This window comes from Citrus sinensis, chromosome 5 (assembly GCF_022201045.2).
Source record: "Citrus sinensis cultivar Valencia sweet orange chromosome 5, DVS_A1.0, whole genome shotgun sequence".
In the NCBI taxonomy this organism is placed as follows: Eukaryota; Viridiplantae; Streptophyta; class Magnoliopsida; order Sapindales; family Rutaceae; genus Citrus; species Citrus sinensis.
This window is the reverse complement of record NC_068560.1, coordinates 14,773,795-14,785,849: the sequence shown is the minus strand read 5'-3', so window position 1 is coordinate 14,785,849 and position 12,055 is coordinate 14,773,795. Positions and strand designations below refer to the sequence as shown.

Here is a 12,055-nt window from a genome sequence, read left to right as displayed (position 1 = left end):
TGATCTTATTTGATTAAATCTTGAAACTTTTCCTTTCTTTATATTTTTTAAGGGGGATTGTCACTTTTCCATCTACAGTAATTAACATATACCATTTACTTTTTTATGTTTTTATAATGGCCAAAAACCCTTCCGACAGTATAAGTTTACAATATTACTTTTATTGTTAACTACTCTTTTATTTACATTTATTATAAATTAAATAAATTACATGAATAGAAACAAAAAAAAATAAGTATTAAAAACAAGAAATATATGTTTTGATATGAGCAAAAAAATTAATAATAAATTTTTTTCTTGTAATTATTTATTTTGTGAATATTTTCTTATAATAAACATTTTGTAATATTTTAAAATTAAACGTAAAAGTATAGGCAAAATATTTTATTATTTATCTTGTAATAAATTTTTATTTGTCATTCAAGTTTTCTTATAATAATTTTTTTATCATTTTACTAATAATTTTCTTATATATTTATTGAAAGAAAATTTTCACAAAATAAATAAGTATAAAAAAATTTATTATTAATTTTTTTGTTAATATCAAAATATATATTTCTTGTTTTTAACTCTTAATTTTTTATTTAGTTTCTATTCATGTGATTTATTTAATTTATAATAAATATAAATAAAAGAGTAGTTAAAAATAAGGGTAATATTGTAAATTTATGCTGTCAGGGGGGTTTTTGGCCATTATAAAAACAGCAAGGGGGAAAATGGTATATGTTAATTACTGTAAAGGAGAAATTGACAATCTCCCTTTTTTTAAAATAATGTAGACTTTTTGTAATTAGTTCTTGGGAGTGGGGTGGATTTATAAAAATTGTGAGGTAGAGATATCACCACTCTGTTTTTATTTGTAATAGATCTATTTGAAAAAAAAAATTGTTTGAATAATGACAACCAGCTCTTTTAAGTTTGCTAAAATTATTTTTTAAAAAATAGAACGATTATAATTTGTAATTGTACTTCAGGAGAGAGTCTTCAGCGGTACAACCAGATTTTGTTAAGAATCCTCTGTAAAATCATTGGGAGATCAAACATATCTGTTTAACTTATTTATCTCAAAATTTTAAGGGTATAATGGTCATTCGGTATCTTTCAATTTTATTAACAAACTCTTAATGAAATTTGATTAAACAATGAATAATAACTAAAATTCTAAAGTGTTGTCTCAATTTTGTTTAATCCTAAGTGCTAATATGTCACTCATTATAAATGATAATTTTCATGACTTGTAAAATTATTTATGAAATCTAATTGATATATGTCGCATTACTTGTAGACAGCTTTAATCATAGTGGGGCTGGTCGAAGAGTGTAAGGGTCTCGTTCCCTTAAGACTTTTAGTTATTTAGGATAGTCCAATGGTATTCATATATTGAGGGAAGGTGTTTTAAGTTCAACTTATTCCCTTTATAATAAGAATAGATTTCGTACCACATATTAGTGGGAATAGATGTGTGAGTTTAATAATGTTCGATAGGCCTTTAAGGTTATGTGTAGGAGTGGGATTGGATTAAATTTTTGGGACTGAAAAATTAATCTCATCTACTATCATATTTGGCTGTTTTTTTTATTACATGAGGTTATTGCTCAAAAATTAATCTCATTAGATGAGAGTAGAGATGGCAAAACCCCGGGCCGGGTCCGGGTATTGCCATGACCGGACCCTGCCCGGATGCAACCGGTCCGGGTCCGGGTCCGGGCCGAGTTTTAATCCGGGTACCCGGATTTTATATTTTTTAATCTTTTATGTGTATATATTTTTTATTTTTTGGTAATTTTATAAGTTTTAAATTTATTTCAATAAAATTTGACATGAAAATATAAATTTTAAGTGTTTAAAACTTTATATATGTATAATAAATAAGTCAAATAAATATAAAATATTTAAAATAATATATATTTTGTAATTTTTTTTAATAAAATCCGGGTTCCGGGTTTATCAAGTGATGCCCAAGACCGACCCGGCTTCATACCCGGGCCGGGTATTACCCGGCCCGCAACGCCCGGGTACGGTCCGGGTCCGGACCGGGCGGGTATTTTTGCCACCTCTAGATGAGAGTATAACTGATATTTACAAATCAGATTATTACTGGGATCAACTTACATCAATGCTTATGGAGCTCTGCCCAGATTTTAACCCTCACAAATATTCGAGGGATATCCACTCTTCACTCATGGGTAAAGAAGAGGACTGCTTTCACTCAATTTTTAATTGAGGAAGGAAATATCCCCACAATGCTTTTGTGGGGGTTCGAACTGCTGCCCTCCAAGTTTGAGGGCAGCAGCCCTGACCACTCGGCCTTGCCCGAGTGGCTATATTTGGTTGTTAGAACTAGCAAATTAGTCCAAATTCGAATGCAAAAGTATTGGGTTTATTAGTACCTATTTTTCATAAGTAGGATAAGACTGATGAGATTAAATGAAATGTTTTGGGTCCTCTTGATCACATTTTTCTTTTTTTATTTAAATTAAATTTAAAAATTACTTTAAAATTTTTTTTAATATAGACTTTCATATTATATTAAATATCAAAATTTTATTGAATGATTTATTTTAAATCGTATTCAATTTAAGATTAAATATCTAAATTTAATTCAATAATTTAGTTAGCATTGAATATTAAACATAAGAAAGTATACAATTTTTTTAACAATAAAATTGAATATTGGATATTAAAATAGTTATTTAATAGTATAAACTATATCAATTAACATAATTATTAATTCATTTAGTATTGGATTGTTATATAAAATATCAACTTAAACATTATTTAATTTTATTTAAATTTAATTACTAATGTCTAATCCAATATTATTCTAAACATGAACAGTACTAAACATAATTCAATTTAATCTAATCTTTTCTAATCTTATATGTCAAACATAGTTTAATTGTACTACAAGCGTCCGTATCTAGAACAAAGAAAAAATTTAATTAATTTGTAGTATGAATATAAAGATTGAAAAAACATTTGACACGAAAATTAATAAGAATAAAAAGGTCCATTTAACGACAGAATCAATTGGCGTGAATATTTAACCCCAAAAAAAAAATGAAAATAAGGACAAAAACAAGGAATCAACAAAGTGCCATCATTATGATAATTTCAAAAAAAAAAAAAAAACAGAAGTTGAATGGGAAGTTAGGTGGCTGCACGTGCCATGGTAGGTGAAGTTGGGTGCGTCACCACTGACAAAAGCAAGATCTAATGAAAAAGAAAATGGATCCTTGTGCTGAGCACTGGGTCAACGGTCAGCAATTACTCCGGACCCATATGGAGCAAGATGAAATAAAAAAGGAAACGATAGTTCTTGGTTCATGATTCACCTATTAATTTATATTTCATTATTTTGGGCTTCTAGTTTACTTTTCTAATTTCAGTTTTTTTCTCTTACTTTCTTTTTCTAGTACGACTTTGGGTCTTTTGGGTCTCACCCCTCAATATATATGCTACATCTCAGGTTTTGATTCGGTTTCTACAGGTTTTGATTTGGGTTCTGATCCTTTCGGTTTTGAGAATTCAATCCAAACAAATTTAAAAATTAATTCATTATGGTCCCATATAAATTTGGGTTATAATTTTAGGTCAAAATTCGGTTTGATATGAAATTTAAGAAATTACATTTTTTTAAAAATTTTCTATATTTAAATGTAACCGGATCGAGTTTGATGATTGGTTTGATTTTAACCCAATCGGTTTTCAATTCTCAATCCAATTAATTTGGCGTAAACTGAACATCCACCCTTAGTACATTTCATAAAAAAGTAGATCTTATGCAATATTTTAGTTTAAGTTTCTTTGTTATATATCATTATTCCAGTTTACTTTTCTAATTTTAATTTTTTTAACTTTCTTTATTTATTGATTTTCACCTTCTTTGGACTCTAGGTCTCTTTATATTTACTGTAGAAGTAGATCTTATGCAATATTTTAGTTTAAATTTCTTTCTTTAACTAGGTGCTTTTACTAAACGGGAATTGAAACGAGTTAAAATCGGAATGTACTAGAATCGAAATAAGCTGGAATCAAAATAAAAAATTAGAATTAGAATAAATTATTTACTTGAGCTATAGGAATCGAAATTGGAATGAGTTACATTCCCATTGATGTGTTTATTTTATCTTAAAATCAGAATGGATTGTTTCGTGTTATTAAAATGCCCTTATTAATTGTTGTCCCTAATATTATTTATATATATTATAATAATCACAATGATAAGAATAAACATAATAATAAGACTGAAAATAATAATAATAATGACAATAATATTATTTAAAACAATAAAAATAATAAATTTTAATAACAGTAATATTAATATAATAAGTAATAAAAATTAATATTAATAATAATGATGATATTAATGAAATTATTATTAATTATTGTTGTTTCTACTACTATTGCTGTCGTTGTTGTTGTTACTATTATTATTGTTACTATTGTTGTTATTGTTATTAAATAATAGAGGGCCTCTTTGTAAATAATACAAAACTTTTGGGTATTCTCATGAATCTATAGGCACCAAAATGTAAAAATGAAATAACTTGATTGAGGCAATTTGGGGATTATATAAAGTCAATAGGGGTAAATGGGTAATTTTGGAAATTAAAAGTTGATCCTCGCTCTTATTTTAGAAAGTAAACACTGTCAATAATTTTGATTTTGGATTTCAATTCTCCAATTTGAGAAGTAAACACACCATTAAAATATATTATGATAAGTTTATACATAGAATTATAATGTAATATTCCAAAAATAAATACATACATTTCTTTCTCATTGTTATGAATCTTATCCAATAATCGTTGACAAGGAAAGCTTGGGGTTTATAATGAGTTGAGCCCATCAAATAAGAATGCTAAAAACAGGCTGGCCGCCGCATCACCCACAATTGGGTAGTTCATAAATGTCAATATTTTCCCAAATGAAAGCGATTGTCGATTGAGATAATGCAATTGTCATCCTTTTTCAAAATTTATTTTCAAAAGACGCGAGATGTTATATAATATGTGGTTCGTTTAAATAATTGATAATTTTTATAAATTTTAAGTAAATTAATTATATCATTTCATATTATATCATTTAGGATGAAATTTTAAAATAAAATTTTACGATGTATAGCAACACTCATATAATGCATAAGATATTTCGGTAGGAGATATAATGTGTACATATTAAATTATTAATACCGACACTCATAATGCAAATGCAATGAATTTGGTAGGAAATATAGAAATAATTTATTATGTATTATCTGTTTTTCGGTAGGGGGTATAATATCATCTAATCATACAATTGATATTTATGCAAATCATTATCAGGTCCTAGTTAGAAAATATCAAAGACCTACAGTTGCATGACTTTGTAAAACCTTCTATTTTTTATTTTTAGTTTAAGAACTAACAATCAATTATGAATAACTGGAGAGAGTAAATTGGTCCCAAGGGTCTGATCGAGATTTTTAAAGAATTCTATCTGGCTCATTATCCAAATTCTAATCATGGGAGAACTAAAGATTTAGAAAGAATTATTTAGACTTTGCATGTCCCTCTACTTCTAAAAAAATAAATTGATCATAATAAATATATAAATTAGAAAAAATTTATTCACTCATGTCATGTTTATCTAAAATAATTAATATTATGCTTACAAAATTTTTATCATTAAATTCCACATCATCTAATATGTTTTTTAATATGAACATACTGTTAACCCGTACGGTTATTGTATTGTATTATAAAGTCATGTAACTTGGTAGTGTATTTCTACTTACTTCATTGACTTAATAACGTTTGCATGAAAAAAAAGAAGCGCTTGCACTATATATATATATATATATTAGATAAAAATATCATGAAAAAATATCCGAAAAAACATGTGGGCTCATGACATCCCTCCGCCCAAAAGGTCCCGCCCGCATTACATTAATGATAACTTGCCTTTAGAAATTTCAAATACACACAATCACCCGTTGAAAACTCGAAACTTTGACATTTAAACCATTCTTACTAATAATAGCAACGCCACATCGCCACCCTCATCATCAAGAGGAACTAGATTTTCTAAAACTTTGTTAAGATAAAAATTAAAAATTAAAAAAAAATTCAACACAAAGTATAATAACTTTTTTTAATAATATACACATAATAAATACATATATATATATTTTTATAATTTATTACAGAATTTTGATTAGATGCCTGCAATCGTATACATGTGTAAACTTTTTATTTGTGGGATTATTGTTAAAAGAAAGAATAATTATCCATAAGAGTGGGAAACAGATTTCCCTCGATGGTGAATGAGGGAATGGGCTGGTGCGAGTTGAAAAGGAGAGGGGTTTTGAGAGTCCTATAATGTTGGTATTAATCAAAGTTAACATTTTTTATGGAATAACATTGCGGACTTACTTATTTATAAGGGATGTATCTTTTCAATTAAGCTAACACATTTTTAACTACTTTATTATGAAATATAACTAATTATAAGAAGACATAACTTTCCCTATAATTTAAGAGTCATGTATATAGAGTCATGTATGTATAAAATATGTGATGAACAATCATTAAAGAGTCTACAAATAGACTCTATTGTCCATATTTTGTCTTAATTATTCTTACTTTTAAATGATTTTTAGTTCAACGATTATTTTCTTAAGATTACTTTCACAGGAACCAACAGACAGAAGTCTTTGTTAATGAACTACTTGATTTGGTTTATGAGGTGTACATATAGGAACAAAAGATTGACTCCCTTAAAATGAGCTACTCAAGTAATAAAATCTAAGAACAAAATCTGATATAATACAATTTTTGGTTTGTTTATAACATAGTATGACATAGTATTATAATACTATTCACGTTAATTTATTGCTGACCTATGTTTTGAAGTTTTGAAAATTGAATTGTGGTGCATTAACACAACGTAATGTGCCAACTTTTGTCTCAATTTACGCATTAAATATATTTTATTTTTTATTGTAAACAAGATATAAAAATAAAATATATTATAATATTATTTTATTTAAGAACACTATATCTTATTATTATGCTTATATGTTAATAATTAATATAAAATTAATATAACAAACAATGTATAATATTATTATAATATAATATTAATGAAATATAATATATTAAAATACATATCTATTAAATAATATAATATAATATAATGTACCAAATGCAATTTATAGAGCAAACGGTACAATTGTTGTTAAGGACAGCGGGGGCATATGTCAACTAGAAAATACAAATTATTTTTGAGTGGGAAAATAAAAACTGCAACTTAAAAAGAAAATTAATAATAATAATAATAATAATAATAATTAGAAAATGAAATAAAAGAAAATTTTGGCAAAATAATTAAATAATGAAAAGAGTAAGGGAAAAAAGGAAATTGAGAAGAATATAAAAGCAGAGAGACTTTTGGTTCTTGCAGAGAGTCCTGGTCAAACTCGAAAGCAGCAGCATTTCAATTTTCGTAGTATTATTATTATTGCTTCTTGCTGCTTCTTTTTGTCCACACGACCTCGGCACCTCCGCTCTGCCCTATTATCTCTCTCTAGTTGTGAATCAACCGAAACTGAACAAAGAAGAAAATGGCTTTTCAGAAGATCAAGGTCGCCAATCCCATCGTCGAAATGGACGGTCAGATTTTTTTTGGATCTCTGCTTCTTCATTTTCACAGATCTCTGTTAATCTTAGTTTTTGATATACTGTATTCATCAGATTATTTCATTTTTCATTTTTTTTGTTTTTGATTTTTTTTATTAAAAAAAGACAATAATCTTTATAATCAGCTTATGCAACCGAACACTCCGTGCTCGTTCGATCTATTTAATCTTGATTATCTTGTTTTTGTAATATACTCCGATAATAATCATACTGATTTATATTAGTGAAAAACACTATTTATTAATTTTATTAATCTCACGTAATCATTTAAATAATAAATGTTAAAAAGCGATCGTATAAATTGTATTATTCTAATATTTTTGGTATTTATGTAAATTTGATTTAATAAATGAGTATTATTATTTGATCTATTATTGTAATTTTTGTTATCGTGTTAATAGGCATAGAGGTACAGGTGATTGTTTTAATAAGTAATTTTTTTTCATAATCACCGAGTTAGAATTTGAGTATTGATATTTTATGGAATCTCTATTATCTCCGAGACAAAATTACTGACATGTGTTTTTCTCATGTCATCGTTACCATGGTTCAGGAGATGAAATGACTCGAGTTTTCTGGAAATCGATTAAGGATAAGGTAATTTGGCATTCGGTTCAAGGAAATGATGCTACCCAATAGAGGAAATATAAATAGTTACTATATATATAGTGTGTGTGCCCGCGCGCGTGTGGGTGTGTGTGTGTATCAAGATTTAATTTCATTGGCATGTGTGGCAGCTTATTTTCCCTTTTCTGGAGTTGGACATAAAGTACTTCGACCTTGGCCTTCCGAATCGTGATGCAACTGATGACAAAGTTACCGTTGAAAGTGCAGAAGCCACTCTCAAGTATGTCTTGGCACTTTCTTTTCTGTTCCTTTTTCTTTCCTTCGTATTGACAAGACTACAATCATTCTTTCTATTTTAGGTACAATGTAGCGATCAAGTGTGCTACTATTACTCCAGGTATACATGTCTTAATTTTCTAAATGCCCATTCCTTTGACTTGTGTCACAGAACCATTTTGGTTCTTGCAACCTTTGACATAGATATGATTATTTTTATTCACATGGCAAGCTCATGACTGTAGTGTTGATGATTGGCAGATGAAGCTCGTGTCAAGGAATTTGTCTTGAAACAGATGTGGAAGAGTCCAAATGGGACAATCAGGAATATTTTGAATGGTCAGTGAACTTCCATGTATGAATAGCTTTTATTGCTGTTTTTTCTCTCTTACATTACTTATTATCATATGATGACCTGCAGGCACTGTTTTCAGAGAACCAATCATTTGCAAAAATGTCCCTCGGCTTATTCCAGGTATCTGTTGTTCCTTGATGTTCAAGTTCAATGTTTTTCATGGTGCAGTGGAACAAACTTAGTCATTGGTATTGTTGGCAGGCTGGACAAAGCCCATATGCATTGGCAGGCATGCTTTTGGTGATCAATATCGAGCAACTGATACAGTTATTCAAGGACCTGGCAAACTTAAATTGGTGTTTGGTAATATCCCTTTCTGTATTTGATGGTTTGTTGAGATTTTTGTATCTGTTTCATTTTAATTTTGGTGTATTTTGCTGCTGTGACTTAAGTGATGTTTGTACTCTTAACATTGTGTTTATTTTTAGTTTTTGTCGGTTATAAAGAGCGAGTTATGTGAATTCTTGCAGTACCAGAGGGAAAAGATGAGAAGACAGAGTTAGAGGTTTACAACTTTACGGGTGAGGGTGGAGTTGCATTGTCCATGTATAACACTGATGAGGTTGAGATCTGAAAAGTTCTTAGTGGTTCTTCTTGAAGTCTATTTTGTTTACTGCTGCATATAACTTGTACTTAACCTGGAATTGCAGTCCATCCGAGCTTTTGCTGAGGCTTCTATGAACACTGCCTATCAGAAGAAGTGGCCACTCTATCTTAGTACAAAAAACACTATCCTTAAGAAGTATGATGGAAGGTATAGAGCGCGCTTGAGTAGCTTGTCTTATGCTTCCTTTTCAATTTTAGTCCTTTGATAATGTTGTTGGATTCTTCATAAAATTATGTTTGTTTATTCAATGAAGATTCAAAGACATATTTCAAGAGGTTTATGAGGCAAACTGGAAGTCAAAGTTTGAAGCTGCTGGCATATGGTAACCTCTCTTTGTAAATTTCTTTTAATAGGAGGGTCTATGCAATTACGTTTTTGTTTATCATTGTTTGTATTATTGATTTTGTAGGTATGAACATCGTCTCATTGATGATATGGTAGCTTATGCTCTCAAAAGTGAAGGAGGTTATGTGTGGGCTTGCAAAAATTATGATGGAGATGTCCAGAGTGATTTCCTAGCTCAAGGTTTGTAACCTCCTGTAATTCATGTTTAGATTTTTGATAGGATGCAATAATTGTGCTGTTATTGAATGATATGAAGGCTTCGACTTCTTTCTTTGGTAACTGATTTCCTGTTGTGTCTCTGTAGGGTTTGGATCTCTTGGATTGATGACATCTGTACTGGTATGTACCTTTCTATTGTTTCATTATTCTTTCCCAGATAATGCATGACATTTCTCAGCATTAGGCGACTAAAAACCATACAAAAGGTCTTGTGTACATTTGTAATTTCTACTTATTTTTCCAAAAACAAGCCCCAGAACCCTCCAGCAAAGAAGACCCAACAAGAAGACAATTATCTTAAAACCCCTTACAAATATAGATCAATAAAAGAAAAGATGAATCCTGGAACTCTTTAGAGAATGAGGCTCATAAAGATGCAAAAGTCGAGTTGTCCTGTAAACCACTGACTTCTTCCCCTGTTCTTTATGCGAAAATGTTTTAATCTCTTCTTGCCATGTCATCCACAAAAGAGTTATGCAGCACATTTCGAGAGTGTTGTAGCTTTCTCTTCTTTATCAAAGGCATTAAAATTCTCCATTAAAAAATCCTTTCAAGTTCTTGCAACGGCCTGGGAGATCTTCTTTACAGAGGATATACTGCCAAAAAGATGGTCAACTTCCTCAAATAATTTTCATAATAGTTGGCATTATTTTAGATATGATTGGTAAAAGAAAATTATAATTAAGGAAATGAAGCATTTTGATGACAGGAATGTAAGAAAATTATATGCAGCATTGTGTAGGAGATGAGGGGGTGCAAGTTTAGAATCATCAACAGGAGAGAGTTGTACAAAAACAGTAAATCGGAGTTTGATGAACAGTAATAAGGATAATTTATCTCTCCTACTCTCCTTTCTTGGCCATGTGGACTTACAGGAGTGTGAATTGGATCCAGGTATGCCCTGATGGGAAGACAATTGAAGCCGAAGCAGCCCATGGAACAGTTACCCGACACTACAGAGTTCATCAGAAAGGTGGTGAAACTAGCACAAACAGCATAGCCTCCATCTTTGCTTGGTCACGAGGGCTTGCACATAGGTATAAGATTTAAATTTCAAAATCCGCAAAGTAGCATCCTTTAAGTTTTGTTTCTACTAGATGGATGAGAAGCTTTATCTATTTGTTTGATAATAAGAAGACATTGATGAGGATCTGAATTTGTTATTGTTAACAGGGCGAAGTTGGACAACAATGCTAGGCTATTGGATTTTACTGAGAAACTAGAAGCTGCATGTATTGGCACTGTTGAATCTGGGAAGATGACCAAGGATCTTGCACTTATTATCCATGGATCTAAGTATGCATCTGCTAAATTACTATAACATTTAGGCCAAGGGCTGGCATATGTATTTTCCTTTTTAATGTATGTTCTATCTCTTGTTTGTGATGTATTTATTATGTGTTTGTAGGATGACTAGGGAACACTATCTGAATACTGAAGAGTTCATTGATGCTGTGGCCGACGATCTAAGAGCAAGACTCTCTGGCAAAGCATGATTTTGTAAGTACCTCAACTTGGCTTGGAACTGGCATGTTCATACTGCAGCAAGACTATTAAATTCTTGCTTTTAGTTTTGTTGCAGATGCTACACATTCAAAGGTAAAGACTTGGGGAAGCTTCCTTTGGTTATCTTTTTCATATTATGCTGAGAAGAAATAATTGAAGAGGGGAAAATTGGGGATTGGGATTTGGTTCTCTTCTAATTGCTACAATAGACTGCTTTCCTGTTGATCGACAAACTCTCATTTTCATGCAAGCAAATGTCTTGAACATGGCTTGTTATAAACAAAACTATTGCTGCCAAATTTACGTTCATGGTTTATTTGAGCTGCACCTCTGTTGCCAAAGTTTTAAGATGTACGCACACAAAACCTAATTATTTGCATTTCATCTCATGTTGACATGCTCGTATTTTTGGATAGGCTTTGGAACGAAACCAATTCGTTTGGAACTTAGGGTTCTTTTATCTATTTCGTGGAGTTGTGCGTTAAAAATTATAAAGTC

General features: G+C 30.1%; 1 protein-coding gene across 3 annotated transcripts; it reads left to right on the top strand.

Moving 5' to 3' along the window:
- The first annotated feature begins 7,435 nt into the window (after nucleotides 1–7,435).
- On the top strand, nucleotides 7,436–11,878 carry LOC102609279 (isocitrate dehydrogenase [NADP]). 3 transcript variants are annotated; one of them, XM_006494513.4, is made up of 16 exons: nucleotides 7,438–7,655; nucleotides 8,236–8,279; nucleotides 8,420–8,529; nucleotides 8,609–8,646; nucleotides 8,787–8,864; nucleotides 8,947–9,000; nucleotides 9,082–9,183; nucleotides 9,351–9,442; nucleotides 9,531–9,634; nucleotides 9,741–9,809; nucleotides 9,897–10,012; nucleotides 10,137–10,171; nucleotides 10,946–11,088; nucleotides 11,225–11,347; nucleotides 11,460–11,551; nucleotides 11,634–11,878. In XM_006494513.4, exons 1-15 carry the CDS (start codon nucleotides 7,607–7,609, stop codon nucleotides 11,545–11,547), a joined length of 1,245 nt encoding a protein of 414 aa, XP_006494576.2. In that variant the 5' UTR covers nucleotides 7,438–7,606; the 3' UTR covers nucleotides 11,548–11,551; nucleotides 11,634–11,878. The 3 variants fall into 3 exon arrangements, with proteins under 3 accessions (XP_052297522.1, XP_006494576.2, XP_006494575.2); XM_006494512.3 differs by having other exon boundaries at nucleotides 11,623–11,878; XM_052441562.1 differs by lacking the exons at nucleotides 11,225–11,347; nucleotides 11,460–11,551; nucleotides 11,634–11,878 and having other exon boundaries at nucleotides 7,436–7,655; nucleotides 10,927–11,004.
- Nucleotides 11,879–12,055: the final 177 nt, after the last annotated feature.

Bases quoted from the DNA above. Each gene is read 5' to 3' on its own strand.
- LOC102609279 (XM_006494513.4), top strand. From the start codon at position 7,607: ATGGCTTTTCAGAAGATCAAGGTCGCCAATCCCATCGTCGAAATGGAC. The intron at 10,013-10,136 runs GTTTGTAACCTC...GTGTCTCTGTAG, and splicing joins GAGTGATTTCCTAGCTCAAG to GGTTTGGATCTCTTGGATTG. The intron at 11,348-11,459 runs GTATGCATCTGC...ATGTGTTTGTAG, and splicing joins CTTATTATCCATGGATCTAA to GATGACTAGGGAACACTATC.